General features: G+C 42.5%; 1 protein-coding gene across 4 annotated transcripts in view; it reads right to left on the bottom strand.

The window, feature by feature from the left end:
* LOC124266228 overlaps window positions 1–19,471 on the bottom strand; it is a 110,767-nt gene that overhangs the window by 41,492 nt on the left and 49,804 nt on the right. For 2 of the 4 annotated variants that reach the window (XM_046701042.1, XM_046701041.1), the window contains exons 2-3: window positions 15,189–15,351; window positions 12,834–12,908 (exon numbers count right to left, since the gene is read on the bottom strand). In XM_046701042.1, the coding sequence (XP_046556998.1) occupies window positions 12,834–12,908; window positions 15,189–15,351 (238 nt within the window). Of the gene's footprint in view, window positions 1–12,833; window positions 12,909–15,188; window positions 15,352–17,730; window positions 18,057–19,471 lie in introns of those variants that run through there. The other 2 variants (XM_046701044.1, XM_046701043.1) reach the window with 2 other exon arrangements.

Genomic DNA, 19,471 nt, shown 5'->3' with positions numbered 1-19,471 from the left:
ATGTAACGATTAAATGGAAATGTCATGGCGTTTTCAGGCGATCTTTTCAGAGATTGCCATACGATTAAAGGTTACCCAAACTGCCATTTGATCATACAAAGTTGACAAAACGATATGCATCGAGAGATGCCTCATGGTTTTCTCAGATTCGTAGTTCCCAACCCTCCCAGGCTGAACAAATGTGTCTAAAACAGGTTTCAGCCAAGCTAAACGCTGTGTGGCGCCAGTCTCATCTCATTCGGTAATTATAATTCTTGATTAATGTACAATCTTCTGGCGACCAGCCACGTGTATTATCGCTGCACAATAACCAGGGAATGCAACTCCCATCCTGGTTTCAGCGGTCTGTTGCGCTAACGCTTCGACATTCAGTGTCAGCGTTAGCGCAGCAGACCCCGAGAACCAGGCTGGTGTATAACTCCTTGGTCAGGGGATGGGGGATAAAAGGACGGAGGAGGGGAGATCATGAGGGATCGGAGGGGGGTGCAGGGTTTACACCCACCCCTTAATTACCTGTATCCACCCCCTCTGAGGAGAGGATATGGTGTTCCGGTATTTGGATATCTTTGACTGCTGAGATCTAAGATTGGCATCTTAGATTAGCGTCTGAGAATCAAAGCAACCGGTTTATGTTGGAAGTATGGACTATAGTTGACCTTTGAAAATGAGGGACTGCGGTTTCCAATTGTCGAAATGTACTATAAAAACCATTCATTTACTGTAAACTGGGGTCCGTCATACAAGCTTCGTTAGTCTGTCCCCCATATCCTATAGAACATATTTAGAAACTAATCCAGCCTAAGTCTAGAATAATTTAGCAAGTCTAGATCACCTCAAATCTGAAATTACGCATTGTTTTTGGCCCCATTCAGGGGTGGAAATAACTTTAAAATTGCTAGTGTACTCCGGTACAGTGGCACATGTAAATTCACTTGCCCTGATAATTTTTCCGCTATACCGGCCATTTTCTTGTTGATTTTTTAAAACAAACAACATAATTAACATTGGAATATCAACTGGACACCGGTACAGTGTGATATACAAATTTGCTTGCCCGACAGAAAAAAACACTGGACTCGGGCGTCGGGCAATGGGTTATTTCCACCCTGCCATTGGATATACAGACAACTGGGACTAAATGCCACTCTACAGTCTATTTTGCAGTGCACTATTTTTAACCAGATCTGAAACTGGTTTCAGGCTTCGAAGACAGACTCGTGCTTTTTATATAAAGGAGTGAATTCCGTCCGATGTCTATTTCAGTATTATTATGGGGTGTCACCTAAGTGTTGGGTGACAGCTGAAATTAACGAAGGTCGAAGTAAAGTTGAAATGTCAAGGGTATTGAATAATCGATATCGAATATCTGCCAAAACGGATTCTATTGGGCAGACACCTGTGACACCGGGTGCTAGTGAGTGCGACTATTTGTTGATGCTGACGGAATGAGCCTCAGCGCTAAAGCATGATTAGAATCCGTGATCTGCAGATCCTTGTGTTGGCAAGGGACGTACCTCTGCACAGCAACTCTGCCCAACTGAGCACCAGGTGTAACACACTATAACATATGTTATATTTGGGACTACACTTTGTTACATTTGACCACTTTCTAAATGGCATTGTGTAATCATAACACACTGTAGTTGATTCATGTTCCGTGTTTTAGATGACTTAGAGAACTACACTTCATTACCTTTGAAATACCGTTATAGAACTGCCATTGACATTGAGAACTAGTCCTAATAAGAAAGAAGAGATATATTTTCTGAAGTTTCCGCAACCTCACGACAAATATAACTTTATCTTAAAACATTTCTCCAAAAGCTCATATCCTCCGGAAAACGAAATATGCATTCCGTCAATGAAATGTAAACAAATCTAAATACAGCATATCAGTAACGAACCCATATCTCAGCCAATCCGAGCCAGCCACGTCATACTAACCTGCACGAGACAGACACGCGCGTCGTTGTGATCAAAGCACTTTTACTCTCGGCGAGGCGTCATAAGGTTAAGTCCTACTGAGAATTAGACACATTCAACCTTCTTCCCTGAATGTCGAAAGATACACTTAAGAAAGATACATTTCACTCATCCATGAAACAGGTAAGACGAGTTGTACTCAGCCAAAACGCTGACACAATACGTGTTCACTGACAAGTAAACTGGAAGCCACAAGAATTCCCAAGGTCCCACGCACCGTCTGTTTTCGATATGGAGCAGTGCATCGAAGGCTGCGTCGACCCTCCAATGAAAACATTTCACAATTTGAATGTAGGCTGGTTCCAGTGGTCAACATTATAAGCATCATCATCCGTGATTGGGATACGAGTATCTGAATCATGGTTGGTTGGTTAGTTGGTTAGTTGGTTGTTGTTTAACGCCGCATTCAGCAGTACTCCAGGTATATGGCGGCGGTCTGTTAATAATCGAGGCTGGACCAGACAATGCTTAGATCAACATCATCGATGTACACAACTGGGATACGATGACATGTGTCAGCCAAGTCAGCGAGCCTGACCACCCGATCCCGTTAGTCGCCTCTTACGACAAGCATGGGTTACTGAAGACCAATCCTTACCCGGGTCATCACGGGTACATGAATCAACCAATCAGCGATGCTGACCACCCGATCCCGCTTGTTTAATGAAGGCCAATTCCAAACTTGATCATCACGGGTATATAGATATATATATATATCTACTTAAATCAGATTTCATTTTGAGGCACACATTACAGAATGAAAACAACTGCTTGGATAAGCCCTCCAGAACGACCGAACTCATAAATCAGTTGGTGAAAATCAGAATTCGTTTCTTTTTTCACATTCAGAAAATCAAAATGGCCGACATGACATGCTTCGCTGATCAACTGAAAGAAAGAAAGCAGGCGAACTTACACGTGATCCTGTTGGGGAAATAAAAACGTCTACTAATAAGCCATGACCTTTATATTTGGAGGACGATTTCCCTCATCGGCCTGTTCACTATTCCATCTGAATATTCAGCAATGGTGGTACGTCTAGCGCGTCCAAGTACAAAGGCGATGGCTTCGGCACAGACCTTCAGATTCCCTGAAGATTAACTGAGCCAAAATCGTTTGTCGCCTTCAGAAATATTCAAGCGCACAAGAGGGAGCTGTAAAAATGGTCTATTCAAGCAAACTGGATGACGGGGTACTTTCTTCAATGTGTAGCGAGCATCAATATTGACTGCGCACCCCAAGGGCAGAGAAAACCCCAGTTCGAGATACTGTATCACCTTCAGCGCAGTTCATCGATAGTGGATCAGGAACCAAGTCCTGGTTTGGGTCTCAAGTAGGACTCTGTCAATGTTCTGCATGCGTTGGGTAATCGTATCTTTGGAATCAATACTGAAATATTGGTTTTTCGAAATGGTGGCAAATTAAGGAAATATGAAAAATGGAAACTGGGCGATGTCCCAATCAAGATATCAACCTACTATTGTTATCTCGGTATCATTATTTCAAATAGATTGTGTTGGTCCAAAGCTGTACAAACATTAGTCAAGAAAGCTACTAAAGCTGTGGTTTCCATTCGTCAACTAAGTTATAAACTTCGTAATATTTCTCCAAAGGTTCTGTTTAAAATGTTTGATTCACAAATCAAACCAATAATTCTGTATGGTTTAGAGATTTGGGATGTCCACCAGTGGTTGTTCCTTGAAGGCTTTCAAGCTAAATTTTGTAAATTTGTTTTGGGTGTTGGCTGTATTGGGCGAATGTGGCCGTTATGGTATTTACGTAGATACATATGTCAGATGTATAAGATACTGGTTCAAACTTCTTAATATGTCTCAAAACAGGTACCCCAAACAGTGTTATAGTATGTTAGTAGGTTTAGATGCAGTTGGTAGGGAAACTTGGGTTACTCATATTAAGCATCTATTGTATTCTCTAGGTTTTGGAATAGTTTGGCAATGTCAAGGTGTTGGTGATGTGGGTTGATTTATAAATGAATTTACCCTTAGGGTTAAAGATTGTTATACACAAACATGGTATTCTGAGGTGTCAAACTGTTCCAAACTAAATTTTTATGCAGAGTTCAAAGTGTCCCTCTTTCCCGAGCTATACCTAAGCAGTTTACGTAAAGAATACGCACGCATGCTTACCTTGTTCAGAATCGGCGAACTCGATATAATGCAAAATACACGAAGGAGGCAGGGTATGGACAAAACATCCGTTTTTGCCCACTATGTAGTTTAAATGCTACTGAAAATGAAATTCATTTTAATTTTGTTTGTCCTGTTTATCATGATATACGTCTTAAATATTTTCCTTACTTACACGTGGACACTAGCAGTCACAGAGAGAATCTTGTAAGAATGCTACAGTCCTCTGATGTTTTATTGTTAAAAAACCTGGCAAATTTTGTGAAAGACGCTGTCAGTCTACGATCGTCATATCTTTAAAATTTAGGAAATGCAGCACCAATTGTAAATATTTGCATATATTATGTACGTGGGCCTGAGGCCTTATTACTGAAATAAATGAATGAATGAATCAATACAGTGTTATGTCACCACAGTGACCACTGACGTTTGTGACAGAATATTTTCCGTAAAAAAACGAAACGTCGATATTCCGGCGATCTGTTTCCGTTCGTAATTACCATTATTGAGGAGTTTTGAATTTCACGTATTCAGCAATGAATTCAGAGCCGCCTATCCGTTACACTGCTTTTCCGTATTAACGGGATCCAAATTTTATAAGTATCTTGTATACTATGGGGATGTACGTTGATCTGGTTCCAGAGCATAACGTTTTCAAAGCCCTGATCACCATTCAATACACTCAATACACAATGCCTAACGGTCGGCTGAATATGTAAGATATCACAACTGGGGGAACAGTTAGGAACTGAATAGTTTTACGCTGCATTCTGACATTCACGTACACCAGCGATCTGTATCTAAGTGAGTGCGTGAGTGAGTTAGTTTTATTTTACGCCGCACTCAGCAGTATTCCAGCTATATGACGGCGGTCTGTAAATAATCGAGTCTGGACCAGTCAATCCAGTGATCAACAGCATGAACATCGATATACGCAATTTGGATACGATGACATGTGTCAACCAAGTCAGCGAGCCTGACCGCCCGATCCCGTTAGTCGCCTCTTACGACAAGCATGGGTTACTGAAGACCAATTCTAACCCGGATCTATATCGAAGTATGGGCCTAGAAGTTGAAAGCATGTCAATATCGTGTTGTGATTGTATACAGCCAGTGAGATTAATATTGGAACTAAACAATTCTCGTTTAAGACGGCTATTCACGACAAGCATAAGAACTAGGGGCTCGATCTTCCACGATGGGAGAGGGAAGAGGAGGCCGCCTTTAATGCAAATGGGTTTTTTCGCTCGTCACGATTAAGTGGTTGGCAGACCTTCCATATTCCACTGCCCCATTCATATCAGTGGCCAATCTGTATTTGCGTACACATATCTGATTGTGGGAATTTCGGAGAGGTTTCGAGTAAGTCAATTCTTGATATCAATTGACCGAGCGAATTTCTTTTCCACATAAAACACACTCATCAATCAAAGCTATCTGAGCACTTGTGTGCTCACATGTGAGAGATATCAGTGAGTTTTGGATATAGAAAAAACCTACACAAATAAATTGGATATGATGCCAGGAATTTAATGATCTATCGTATTATAACCTATTTGACTCATGTGTGTGATGGCGGTGGCATAGTTTAAGGGACTTGGTCGACTTCATACGGGGCTTTATTTGCAAACTGTCGTTCTTGGAAGCAGTGGGGTTGTGGAAAAGCCATGATTTGTTTGCATGGTCTTTCTTTACTCGGGGCGGTGGGGTAGCCTAGTGGTTAAGGCGTTCGCTCGTCACGCCGAAGACCCGGGGTCAATTCCCCACATGGACACAGTGTGTGAAGCCCATTTCTGGTGTCCCCCGCCTTATTAATGCTGAAATATTGCTAAAAGCGGCGTAAAACTAACTCACTCACTCACTTTCTTGGCTTGTGTCAGGATCCGACAAAATTAACCATCCAGAAACAACAGGGCACAAATTGACTTTATCAAGTGCTACTCTATCAACTGCTACTTTATCAACTCGGAAGGACATGCCACGACACCTACCATTGTTTCAACCATAGCTGCTACAGTACCCAACAATTTGCACGCCTTGACTTAGCTCATCAACCAGTCAACACACACACACACACACCACACCCTCCTCCATTCACCAGTTCAACACCAACCGCGGCAGCAACACCGTCTCCAACCCATTTACCCATCATACCTTTCGCCACGTTAAAACCCTCCTTAACCATTGCTGGGGCTTTGTCCACAATAGTAATAAGACTGAAACAGGGAGTCAGATGGTAATGTTTTAATGTTATTAATCTCTCCGCTTTCAGGTTTTCAAATCTGAATAGCTCACATGTGGAATTTTGACCTCTGAGAGATGGACGACGTTATTTGACAATCAACCAGAATTATTTCATTGAGTTATTTGAAATTTGAGTAATGGGGACACTGACAACAAATACTTCTTAACAATTCAGGTTTGGGGCTATTAGTAGTTACAGTAAATGTTGTTGCATTGGTAAATATAGAACTTTAAATAAAACGTCAATACGTTACAGATTGTCATCCCCAAGAAGTAAACCGAAATATAATGGAAGCACCATTTTTCACTGGAACCTGTGGTAACAAGTCGTAATAATAACTGTAAACCTGATATGATGACACCCGGTGTTCGTGCGACCAATGAACATTGTCTACGCCGGCGTGAGTAAAGGTCAAGGTCAAGTCGCTGGCGTGAGGAAAGGTCAAGGTCAAGTTGAAATGTCTCTACAACTAAGACCAACAGTTAACACGGAAGACGTGGACATTAATCAACATATACTGACTGCACGTCATCAATTTAGCAATAAAGAAATGCGCAGGACACTAATTTCTCACCCTGGGAACGCTAACAAATGGAATTGTTCAAGCTTCTCGACTTACTGGAGACGTACGCGCCAAGTTCCACAAATATGTTTAAATGTGAGTTGACGAAACACGAATTTCCGTAATTTATTAAGCGCAGACGACTATGTTAAATGCAAAATTGTGAATTAACACGACAGACAAATAAAACGGAAAGAAGAAGACACTTGACATTAAAATACACCCGATCAATCAAAAGCAAGCGAAAAAATTGTTGAAATTACAAATCAACATTAAATGCGAATTATGCCGAGATCAAAGAAGAAGCTGTTGGGGCGAGATTTGATTGACATCCGGTGATTATGTGATATATACACCGATATCCGGGTCCCTCAAGTGCTCAGCCTCGTTTTGAGGTATATCAGATCGTGGCACCATCGCATTGAGTTTCGCCGGTTTATAGTCCGGTCGAAGCTGACCAGTGGCTGTAAAGGTCAGGCGTCGACGGTGGGACAGCAGGAGCCAGTAGACTCGGGACTAATGACCAGTAATGATTTTCTTCAGCACACTTTGGGTTGGCAAATATACACGTGCTTGTCAGGTTGGAGTCCGAGATTGCGAGCAAGCTGTGATATAGGCTTCTATCACGTAAGCACTTGGAGAATCAGCTTGACATTTCGCCGTCCACTTCCGTCTGTGACTGTCCACTTGTGGATATCATTACGGACATTTGGGGTTTCGACCGCCGACATAATTAACGTTTAGCTTTGATCGTTCTTGGTTTATAACTGGTATATCACGCTGTATTGCCAAGCCATCACGGGGGAGCGAGGTCCATTACAGCCGTCGGCATAGACACACAGACAAATAACATTTCAGAAGGCCTTTGTGGAGAACCTTGGACAACCTTAGTTCGAATTCGGTTAATAGGTGACTTTGATATCGTTAGCATTCCCTGTTAACATTTATAGTTTCTGAAAACTGGATGCACCATTGCCCCCGACCTTGACCTGAATAAGCCTTTCGATTCAACGAAAATCGTTTTCTGCTAATGCAAAATAATCATACGACGTTTTGGCCTGCTTCTAACCAGCGTGAACGAAGACAAATATATAAGACTTAATTGAGTTTGAGAATCTCATTTATTCAACAGGATTAGTTCCAATCTACCGTTGATTCAATTTAGCGCTAACCAAGACAGAAGACACCAGACCCAGAAATCCAAACGCATTGAAGAAGGACTGATTTCAACCTAACAGCCCATTACGACCTTTAACAGGCAGCAAAGGACAGTTCAGTGAGATTAGTTTCTGTTATACTGCACTGTTGAGCTTAACGAGATGAATTCTGAAGAAGACCGACTGACCAGTGGCGAGTTCAATCTCGGCAACTGAGAAGCAATCCCTCTGACCACAGGTGCCAATGTGCACATCGTCTCCGATAATGAAATCTTCCGGAACAGACAACAAAGAGGCGCCGAGAGTGACGTGAACACCGGCGTGGTCTGCAGGAAGCCTCGCCGACGACGTTATGATAAATATAGCGATGTTATTTTGGGTACAGACATCATCAAAGAAAACATGATGTTGATTTGCAAATCACGTATACAACGTTTGAAAGTCTGTCATTACTTTTCTGGAAATCATTCAATAATCGAATGTCAGTGATGGATATTTTCAGATGCATCAATGATCAGGAGGAAGTATCTGGTGTGAGTCTAGATAATAGCCGCTAAAAACAGTATTCCGGTTATGTCGTGCCGGTGAGCTTGAGTGGGAGATAACTCCGCCCTAATCACGATCCAGACATTTCTAAGGCAACAAACAGATCTATCACTGATCTGGACGATAAAAAAAGAACATGAAAAATAATGAACTTGGAAGAAACTGAAATTAAGCAATTTAAATTCTATTAGACATGTTAACTTTCAGTCTGATGGAGAATGTAATCGTTAGACACCGTGCAAGTTATATTGAATTCAAGGTATCAGGTCAGTTTAAATTCTATTATGAGCTGAATTAACGTGTATATCCCAGAGATAGCGAAATTGTAAACCTGAGCCTGATCGGATCTTTATCTCCAAGGTATGGGCAATTTCAAGTCAGCCCCGGGGGAATTAGGGAGGGTGACACAAGATACTGAAACGTAAAACTAAGCTAACGTTACTGGTGACATACACAATACGACTTGGTATGCTGCCTATCAATCGTCAAAGCAAGAAAAAGACACTTTCGATTATCTGCGGAAACATATTCCACTTGGTGCAAGAAGGCAAAATAGAATATTACATATTGGATCAATAAAAATCAGATCAACGTTAAAGATATGAATCATGAAAAAGGTCACAGGGTCTCCTTTGAAAACCAAATATAATCAGCTGGATCATCATTAAAATTCGCGTCCTCTCTCATTGAAACAAGTACATTCAGAAGGTGTACACCGCTATACCAATTAAACCTGACTCTTACAAAACTCCAACCTTTCTCCTCGTGATCACACAGACCTAAGAATACATCATGCTGGTTTTGATCTCATTCCGTCTTTCACCTTTTGTACAGATGCTTAATTCCAGTAATTTTCTTTGGTTCCAAAACCAGTAGTCAGCAGAAGGCCATGGTTCCAGTGTTCGATCAATAATCCAAATTAAGCTGGATATGTATCGATCAAAAGCAGCACACTATGGTGTAATAGACTAACGCTTAGTCTCAAAATACATATAATAATGATAGAAACAAACTGTTCGTTTTATATTGAACAGGAGCTCCAGAGAGAAGGGATATTCCTGAAATCTATACTTGTTTCAGGTTAGGCTTTAGTATTGCAGAATGGGCACTAATAAGCTTCAGGGGCGGTGAGACAGACTATGGTGGTAATTACAACGGCAATGCACCATGTACCAAGGTGTACCAAGTACAGCGCTACGTCAGTCAACCTTCAAAACAAAGATCTTACTATGACAACGTCACCGACGTCACCAGTCTGCACTGTAAAGAAGGGTCATCAAGTGACATCTTCCCCGGTCTGGTGCAATTCGGAAATGGAATTGGCTACTTATACGCCATTTTGGGTTCATTGCCACAGGATGTCTTCAGCTAAGTGAAGAAGATAATACCGTTCTGTAGTTTTCAATATCCTAAGTCATCACACTGCACCAGATGACCACTTGACCGGACAATCCAGCGAGCATAGACTTGGTGATATTAGAATTATCGATATTGATACAAATCAACATTAGTGAACACGGCAATTAGTTTCATTATAATTGTAAATGTATAATATGTGAGTATTTAGTGTTAATGGAAATCAACTGATACAATTAAGCATGTTGTACGTCTATACATATAAGTAGCAAATAGGCGGATAACATGAGCAATGGGAGTAAGTGAGATTGGTTCAGCGACGCTTTACACATACTTTCATTAATAGCACAGCTTAATGTTAACCTGGTCTACGAGATATATATTTACAACCAGGAATCAAAATCGGGGAGAATTTTTTATTCAAACCCCGATAATCGGATCCTGAAAATCAAAGGGACATAACTCTGTACAACGATGTGATGATGACAGCGTGAGCGATGGTTATAGGTGAAATATCTATTCTAAGGATGAATACAGTTGTGCCATAACTGTGCCACAACGCTCAAGCCAAGCGGCACTCGTGATACAGCCACAATTAGCCACTCAACGCTCTATCAAAGACACAACACAATGGCCATTATTTATGACATTTGAAGCCCAAGCAGATTCTAAGCAACAGCGACGGATACGCAATGTGTGTCAATTGCAATCATCCATTTCAGCATTCCTATTTGACATATCATAGACTAATTAATAGTTGTCGCAATGTAAATTTAAGATGAATACTTCAGACAGATACATATCTAGAGAGCTTTGCATAGCGCTACTCGGTTATCATATCCAGAAGTCCATCAACGTATTCACCTGCACTAAGATATGAAAACCTATTCACACTCATTCGTGCTTACACGTATGTGTTATAAGTGAAATCAACCAACAGCTGTTGACATGCATGATGTGAATTCACAGCCATATGATCACGTACAGACCGGAGTGTATGTTTCCCATTACTTACGTTCGATAACCCACAAGCAGAGAAGCGGACCGCTTATTTTGCCCCGGAGTCAGACTTGTGGCATCACATTCTGTTATTTAACGTCCGTGGTAATTTTTGTTTTTAGACTGTTTCACAGCGAACACGCTCACTTATTTATAAAGATTTTCAACAACTAAAGATGGCCTAAAGAACCACTACGTTTATTTTCGTTTAACGCCGCTCTCTGCATTTGGCCTATATTAGCTGTATGATTGTGGTATCGACCAGCTAATCCAGTGATTGACTTCATGAGCATCGATCTACGTAAGATACGACGACATCCATCAACGACAAGTATAGTACTGGCAAACATATTTAGCATAAGCTAGGATTCGAACCCACGATCATATGTTTCTGGCACACTCAAGGGACACAACTCTGTGTCGTCCGTACCTTAATGTCTAAAGAACAGACAAGGAGAGCTTGTGATAAATGCTAGATAATATGACAGTTAAAAAATATGTCCTCGGCGTGTTGGGCACACAAGAGAAAAAGCGATAAATATTGTTCGATTCAAATATTATTGCAGAGAGAGTATGTGATAACAACCAAGCACTATAGATTGCGTGTCGAGAACTATTACACACAGACATTGCACCTGAGAGGAAGTGCTCCAACTATTGTTCACCAGCGTGGTTTATAACGATAATGAGATTCCAGCTTCACTTTCATAACATTTATCGCGCGCAGGTTCCCCACAGAGAAACGTAAAATGTCGGAAACATCCAATCCGTCCCAATTCCAAATGAACTTCGTATACGTCTAATTATAATCCTTCCCGTTTAATTACATACTTATTAAACGTAACAACAATAAAATATAGGAAGAAATATCGGCCTTGACCTAATTCATATCTTGGACGACTTCTCTATGGCAAGCTGTCTCTCTTTGAAAGTTATTCAGACCAAAACATTCTCCCGATCTCTATAATCCAAACCTGTCAGAAAAATATGTATGTCATTTTCACATCATTCTCTCAGACCTTCTAAAGTTACTTTTTATAGAAGTTTTAGCTGTTTTAAAATTCACTTTCATGAACGTTTGCTTTCATAAACCTTTTTTCCACGGAACCCAGGTTCAACTTCATGAAAGTTCTCTCCAACCACAAAGAATTTCCTTTCATGAAACACCTCTCTTCCAAGAAGATAACGGTCCTCAGCGTTCTCTTGTTTATTTATTTGTTTGATTGACGCTGAGCAATATGCCTCTGAAGCCGGTCTGTAAATAATCGAGTCTTGACCAGACAATCCGGTGATTGACAATATGAGCATCGATCTCCGCTGTTGGGATACGATGACCTGCTTCAACCAAGTCAGCGAGAATGACCACCCGATCCCGAACAGGATCTTCACGGGTCTTCTCAATATTAACTTGCCAAACGATTCTCACATTTGCTTGAAGCATTCATTCACACACGTGCAGTATCGCATCTATTTTGCCTCATCACGTAGATGACCTACACAAGATGCCTCACAAGCTCAAACTAAAGTTTGTTTATATTATCCTCTCCTCGCATCAACACTCACAGCAGTACCGCCTTCCTCTGATATTTGACACTACTATCGATTTTGTACTGAATATGAAACATATAGCATAAACGTGTTTACATATTTCCCAGGCAATCATTCTGACAACAGAGAGTCAGCTGTTACTTTTCAACAGTAAATGGTCATAAAACGAGTGGATAGATGTTATAAGCTTGTAAAGAGCGTTGCTTCATAAGGGTTAGCGATGGAGAATGAAACATGCAGGCGAGGAAGCATGAGGCAAACGGTAGGTTTAGAAGTATGTGCCCACTCACATCTGTCCCTCCATGGGTTCATCTATTTTCCTGCTGATAGTGCCGTTGTCGACGTTATACTCATGGACACTTCGCCTGCAACAACAAGGCAGGCTGACAAACAGCGACATCCCCTCGGTGATGCTTGTGACCCAAGCATAGAAGCACATGTGTGACTGACCGGTCTGGTGTATTGTGTGACCTGTCTGGTGTATTGTGTGACCTGTCTGGTGTATTGTGTGACCTGTCTGGTGTATTGTGTGACCTGTCTGGTGTATTGTGTGACCTGTCTGGTGTATTGTGTGACCTGTCTGGTGTATTGTGTGACCTGGTCTGGTGTATTGTGTGACCTGTCTGGTGTATTGTGTGACCTGTCTGGTGTATTGTGTGATGACCGGTCTGGTGTATTGTGTATTGTGTGAACCTCTGGTGTATTGTGTGACTGACCGGTCTGGTGTATTGTGTGACCTGTCTAATGTATTGTGTGACTGACCGGTCTGGTGTATTGTGTGACCGGTCTGGTGTATTGTGTGACCTGCCTTGTGTATTGTGTGACGAACCTGTCTGATGTATTGTGTGATCTGTCTGGTGTGTGACTGACCTACATGGTGTATTGCGCGACTGCCTGTAAAGTTTGTCTGATGGTCAATGTGACCTGCGTCTGTCATTAACGGTGCCATTTTAGTTGTGCGTCAAACTAACAATGTCCATTTTTGCCAAAAATGCTTCCAGCTCAGGAACCAATGGCAGCTTCAGCCATGTCAATAGCCAGAAAAGCCAGGCACCTTTGAAGCGCTGCCATAAAATTACATTTAATGCTATCAGAGTCAGGCCAAGGGCGATTATTGAGAGGACAGCAGTTTGAGTTTCTTAGATCAGATAAAGAACTCGATGCCGTCTAAGGTTGTGTCGCCATCAGTCAAAACCGTCTTGGATGTTGGTGTCAAAGTCAGAGGAGATTTAAGGTTTCTAATTGTCATAGTCTCCCCACCCCTCTCCCCATAGATTTGTAGTTGTAGTCCGCCTGGTGATATCGGGTAAGAATGTGCCCCAGGGTTGACTGTTAAGATCAGGTGGATTGGTTCTAGTTGACTGTATGCGGTTTGGGGTTCTGGTGTGCCTTGCCCTCGAAACTGGTCGCTGTGACTGAGCTGGACTGTGGTCACCTGTGGCTACACTACACTCCTCCCACTTCCACGCACACATGCGCGCGCACACATTACTCGCTGTAGCCCTTGATTGAGTCATGGTCTCCCCCTTGACCATTTTTGTCCTCCGCATCAGTTTGATTCATTATTCCTTCTTTATACGGCGCGGCCAGACAAATTGCAGCTACACAAAGCCAACATGTACATAGCAGGGTCTGGACTAGACAAACCAAAGACCTACATCCTCACCACGCCAGGTTAACAATCAACACGACAGCGATCCCGACCACCCGATCCCCATCGTAGCATGTTCTAACAGGTTTAAGTTATATGGGACCTATTCAAACCCGACATCACCATGTTCTCAACACAAGTCCAGTTTGGTCGTCAGTAATGTTGTAACAAGGGCAGGTTACACGAGACCAATTCTAACCCGATATCACCCTCTCTTCAACACAAGTCCAGTTTGGTCGTCAGTAATGTTGTAACAAGGGCAGGTTACACGGGACCAATTCTAACCCGATGTCACCCTCTCTTCAACACAAGTCCAGTTTGGTCGTCAGTAATGTTGTAACAAGGGCAGGTTACACGGGACCAATTCTAACCCGATGTCACCCTCTCTTCAACACAAGTCCAGTTTGGTCGTCAGTAATGTTGTAACAAGGGCAGGTTACACGGGACCAATTCTAACCCGACATCACCCTCTCTTCAACACAAGTCCAGTTTGGTCGTCAGTAATGTTGTAACAAGTGCAGGTTACACGGGACCAATTCTAACCCGACATCACCCTCTCTTCAACACAAGTCCAGTTTGGTCGTCAGTAATGTTGTAACAAGTGCAGGTTACACGGGACCAATTCTAACCCGTTTTCAACACCAGTCTTGTTTTGTCATCAGTATATGTCGTGTCTGTGTGTGTTCCACGATGTGCAAATTTTTAGTGGTGACATTTGTCATTACAATCCCCCAGTGGTTGTAGGATGTGAACACACTCTGTATCCTCCTCCTGTCGGTGTTTTAACATATACATCCATTCACATTCAAATTAACCATACAATTTCCGTTTCCTCAACCTTCCCAAGTCATCATGATAATGGCGTCATGAGGCTCGACGGGGTCACTGGCCCTCATTTCCCGCGGCTGAAAATTCAGTAGGAAGGCTACACACTTAAAGGATGGTAACTGAAAATGAGCATGTAAGTGTGTTGCCATGGTTACTGTATACTTACACGTCAGGGTTCTCCAAGAGAGCTCTTGTCTTGTAAGTCCCAATGAGGAGACTTCCGGTCACCCCGCCAAGCCCCATGAAGAGGATAATCCAGGCGATGAGAGACGCGCATGGAACGTGCGATAAACATCTCAGGAATTTGTCACAGCACGTGTCTCCTCGAACTGAAATACAAAAAAACAAAACATTATGTCGCCTGTCATTCAAAGAAGTAGCAATACTTTGTTTGTTAACACTGACTGACTGACTGAGTTTAGTTTTACTCCGCTTTTAGCAATATTCCAGCAATATCACGGCGGGGGACACCAGAAATGGGCTCCACACATTGTGCCCATGTGGGGAATCAAACCCGGGTCTTCGGCGTGACGAGCTAACGCTTTAACCACTAGGCTACCCCACCGCCCCTTGTTTGTTAACAGAAAACACTGCAATAGTTCAGCAATTCCACAACGAGCTGTAAAGAATTGAGTCCGCATGAGAATCAACCTACTATACTGGGATAGAACGACATGCATCAACCCCGAGCCTGACCACGCTATGCCGACAGTCGCCTCTTACGACAAGCAGGGTTGATGGAGAACGGTTTTACCCCATCTTCATGAGATTTTAGTTTATGGAATCAGCTAATATTCTATCACAAAAAGAAGATATTTGATTGACGTAATGTTGAGTGATTTCGGTATGGGTACTGGCAAACATAGAAACATGGTTAGGACGAACCAGGATTCGAACCTACGATCACAATATTCTGGCACACCCAAGGGATGCAACTCTGCAACGCCATCCGTACCCATAATTCAGTGTAACGTTTGACAAACCCTTGAAAACAAACACGTAATGTCCACATTAAGAGCAGGCCACGTTTGATCTCGATTAATTAAACAAATTAAATTAAACATACACCATGTTAAAGTCAGAGACTGTAACTGCATGTTTCAACTCGAATGTGCAGAATGACGACATGGTTGGTGATTTGTTTCTCTCTACTTGTATTAATTGCTAGCTGACTTCTCGTTCTCGATCATGGATTTACCTACAGTTTCAGTCTCAGTCTGGCTATTTCCCCTTATACCAAAACACGTGTGAGCGAGTGCATGTTGTTTAACACCGCATCCCGCAATATACTCAAGCTAAATGACAACAGTCAGACAGTAATTGCGTCTGGACCAGACAAACCAGTAATTGACATCATGAGAATTTGAGATATGATGAGATGCATAATCAAATCTAGATCAACCGATCCCATCAGTAGTGAGTGAGTGAGTGAGTGAGTGAGTGAGTGAGTGAGTGAGTGAGTGGTTTTACGCCGCTTTTAGCAATATTCCAGCAATATCACGGCTGGGGACACCAGAAATGGGCTTCACGCATTGTACCCATGTGGGGAATCGAACCCGGGTCTTCGGCGTGACGAGCGAACGCTTTAACCACTAGGCTACCCCACCGCCCCTCCCATCAGTTGTGAGTGAATGAGGAGCAAGTGAGTGAGTGAGTGCATTACATTCCAGCAATATCACGGCAGGGGACACCAGAAATGGACTTCACACATTGTACCCATATGGGGAATCGAACCCGAGTATTCAGCGTGACGAGCGGACGCTTTAACCATCAGGCTACCGCACCGCCCTTCTTGTTGACGAGGATGGTGGAGGCTGCTTCAACAACTTTAGTTCTCGATATCATCTTCCATAATAAGCCTGAACCAAGGAGGGGGTCTTCGAGATATTTACATATGGCACCGGTTGATATTCCATTTTCAGGATCCACCCATATGAGACTGACAAAACATCCGCCCATATTTGAACACACACTCGATATTCTTAAGAGAGGCTATCAAACGTGACAACAGCACAAACACGGTCGAGATGAAATAACCAGACCTGATGCAACACTCCGGGCCCACTAAAAATATCTCTCATTTCTGGATCATCGCTCCCGTCGAGCGACTATCCTCATTATTCACGATTTAATATTTCAGGAAAAGGAAACCAGTAATAATTGTCAGCTTTCGTCTATTTGAAATATTTCCAGCCGAACTATGTGAATACTTGTAATCCATGCTATATAAACATTCTAAAACCACACCCGATTCGTGAGTAATTACTGCTGCATAAACATTGCCAAGGAGTTCCAGAAACATAATTAATAGAGCAATGCAACTCCAAACTCATAGCCCGGCGAGAATATGAGCAAAAACAGAAGTATGCATACATCAAACAGACACAGTTTCACCTTGAGGTAAACTTAGCACGCAGCTGTAAGCTTGAGTGGAAATCACTAGGAGGTAAAAACCCACCTTGCTTCAGACCGTCGTATCACTTACGCCATAATGAGTTAAATTGTGTACAAATCACATAAGCGTTACCGTATAGCAATATAACGAATAAGACAGAAAACAGGGAATATGAAACAACATTACTCCGAATATTACACAATGATTACACAGCCTGGTATGATAGTATGTCAGAGGTGTGCGCAATGGCGGAACCACTGGCTGTGATCCAGATGCTAAACATATCTTATTGATGTTCTGTGCTGTTACAAACCTTGGTATTCCGTAGCCATGTCGTGAGTGTGTCAGTGATGTTGACTGTGTCCTCGCTGTCCTAGCGTCCGAAGGATATTAGCGCTTGTCACTCAGATAAACAACAATACAGCACATCCCCATGAAGGAAACCACTCGACACTCTTGCCAACCTGATTCCGGGCCTCATTGGAATTTGGACATAACTACCATGGGTTATTAATCCACATTAGCGCTCGGAGTCCACGCGTTATGTATGACAATGCGCCAGTGAACGAAGCTCTCGTCACAACACAACAACAATTGAGCCTCCCTTTTTCGCTGTTCTGTGCACCATCTGCCGGAGTCAGGACGACAAAGGCTTACTAAACACATATAGATAGATGCTGTGCATACATCCAGGAGAACTGGGGTAATATTTAGCACGAGGTTGCGGAGAACTGGAAAGGTTACAAACTAACAGTGGTTTTCCGTCTGTTTCCAGTTTGGGATGCTCGAGGGAGCTGAAGATGCTCCTCCGCCTGATTCTCATTCTAATTATGTTGGGAGGATGGAATTAACGGATTCCAACCTCACACTGCATATGTGTTATAAGAGGAGTGGGTGAGTATGGTTTTACGCCGCTTTTAGCAATATTCCAGCAATATCACGGCGGGGGACACTAGAAATGGGCTTCAGATATTGTACCCACGTGGGGAATCTAACTCTGGTTCTTGGCGTGACGAGCGAACGCTTTAACCACAAGACTACCACCGCCCCTAAACGAGTAATAAACACTGCGGTAACCACAAAGCATATCTCTCGGTACATCGAATCGTTCTGGCGTCCCCGCCGTGATATTGCGGGAATATTGCTGAAAGCGGCGTAAAACTAAACTCACTCGCTCACATCGAATCGTTACCCCCTCGATACAAAGACTGGATACTCACTATCCCTCGAGGTCCTGGAAGACCCGGGTTCGAGCTGGTCTTATACCATCGGTTGTAAGGAGGGTCTACAGGGATCAGATGGTCGGACTCGCAGAATCGGTCCATGTCATGGTGCCGCGATTCTCATAATGTCAGTCACTACTTACACTTTGCCAAGGATCACAAAAATTCACAACTTCACTTAAACGTAGACTCATAATTTGAAATTGTATCCATTTAAAACTGGATAAATAATAATATGGTAACCCCTCTTTAGGCAAACAGTCACTTTAATCTAACCTTATGCACTTGATACATGAGTAACCATAAAAATGGTTTTGATGGCACCAATCAACCATTTTGCAAATCATGGAACGAGTCATTCATAAATACACAACACCTGTCAGTAGCAGGTATAGGATCCACAAGATGCAGTGACATACAGAAACTTAGGATCCATGCTTACAATAAGCTTAGGTATTTAAACATCCGAAAGTCCATATCATAGTTTTCTGTTGAATCCATGATTTAGCAAAGTGTGAATAGTCTATGTACAGACTGCCGTCACATCATTGGAATACTGCTAAGTGCAACAAACTATTCCCCTTTTAGTCATCGACCATCGTTTGATACACCCACTTACCTACTTATCCTCCGAAACTCTCTCTCTCTCTCTCTCCCTCTCTCCCTCCTTTTCTCTCTCTCTCTCTCTCTCTCGACCTCTCTCGACCTCTCTCTCGACCTCTCTCTCTCGACCTCTCGACCTCTCTCTCTCTCTCTCTCTCTCTCTCTCTCTCTTGAATTGGCAAATTCTGGGACTCTGACTCACAAAGATGCTTTACACCATTGGACTAC

The sequence above is a fragment of the Haliotis rubra genome, unplaced genomic scaffold (assembly GCF_003918875.1).
Source record: "Haliotis rubra isolate DU_JTF1 unplaced genomic scaffold, ASM391887v1 Scf124, whole genome shotgun sequence".
Taxonomy (NCBI): domain Eukaryota; kingdom Metazoa; phylum Mollusca; class Gastropoda; order Lepetellida; family Haliotidae; genus Haliotis; species Haliotis rubra.
This window is presented reverse-complemented; position numbering and strand designations above follow the sequence as displayed.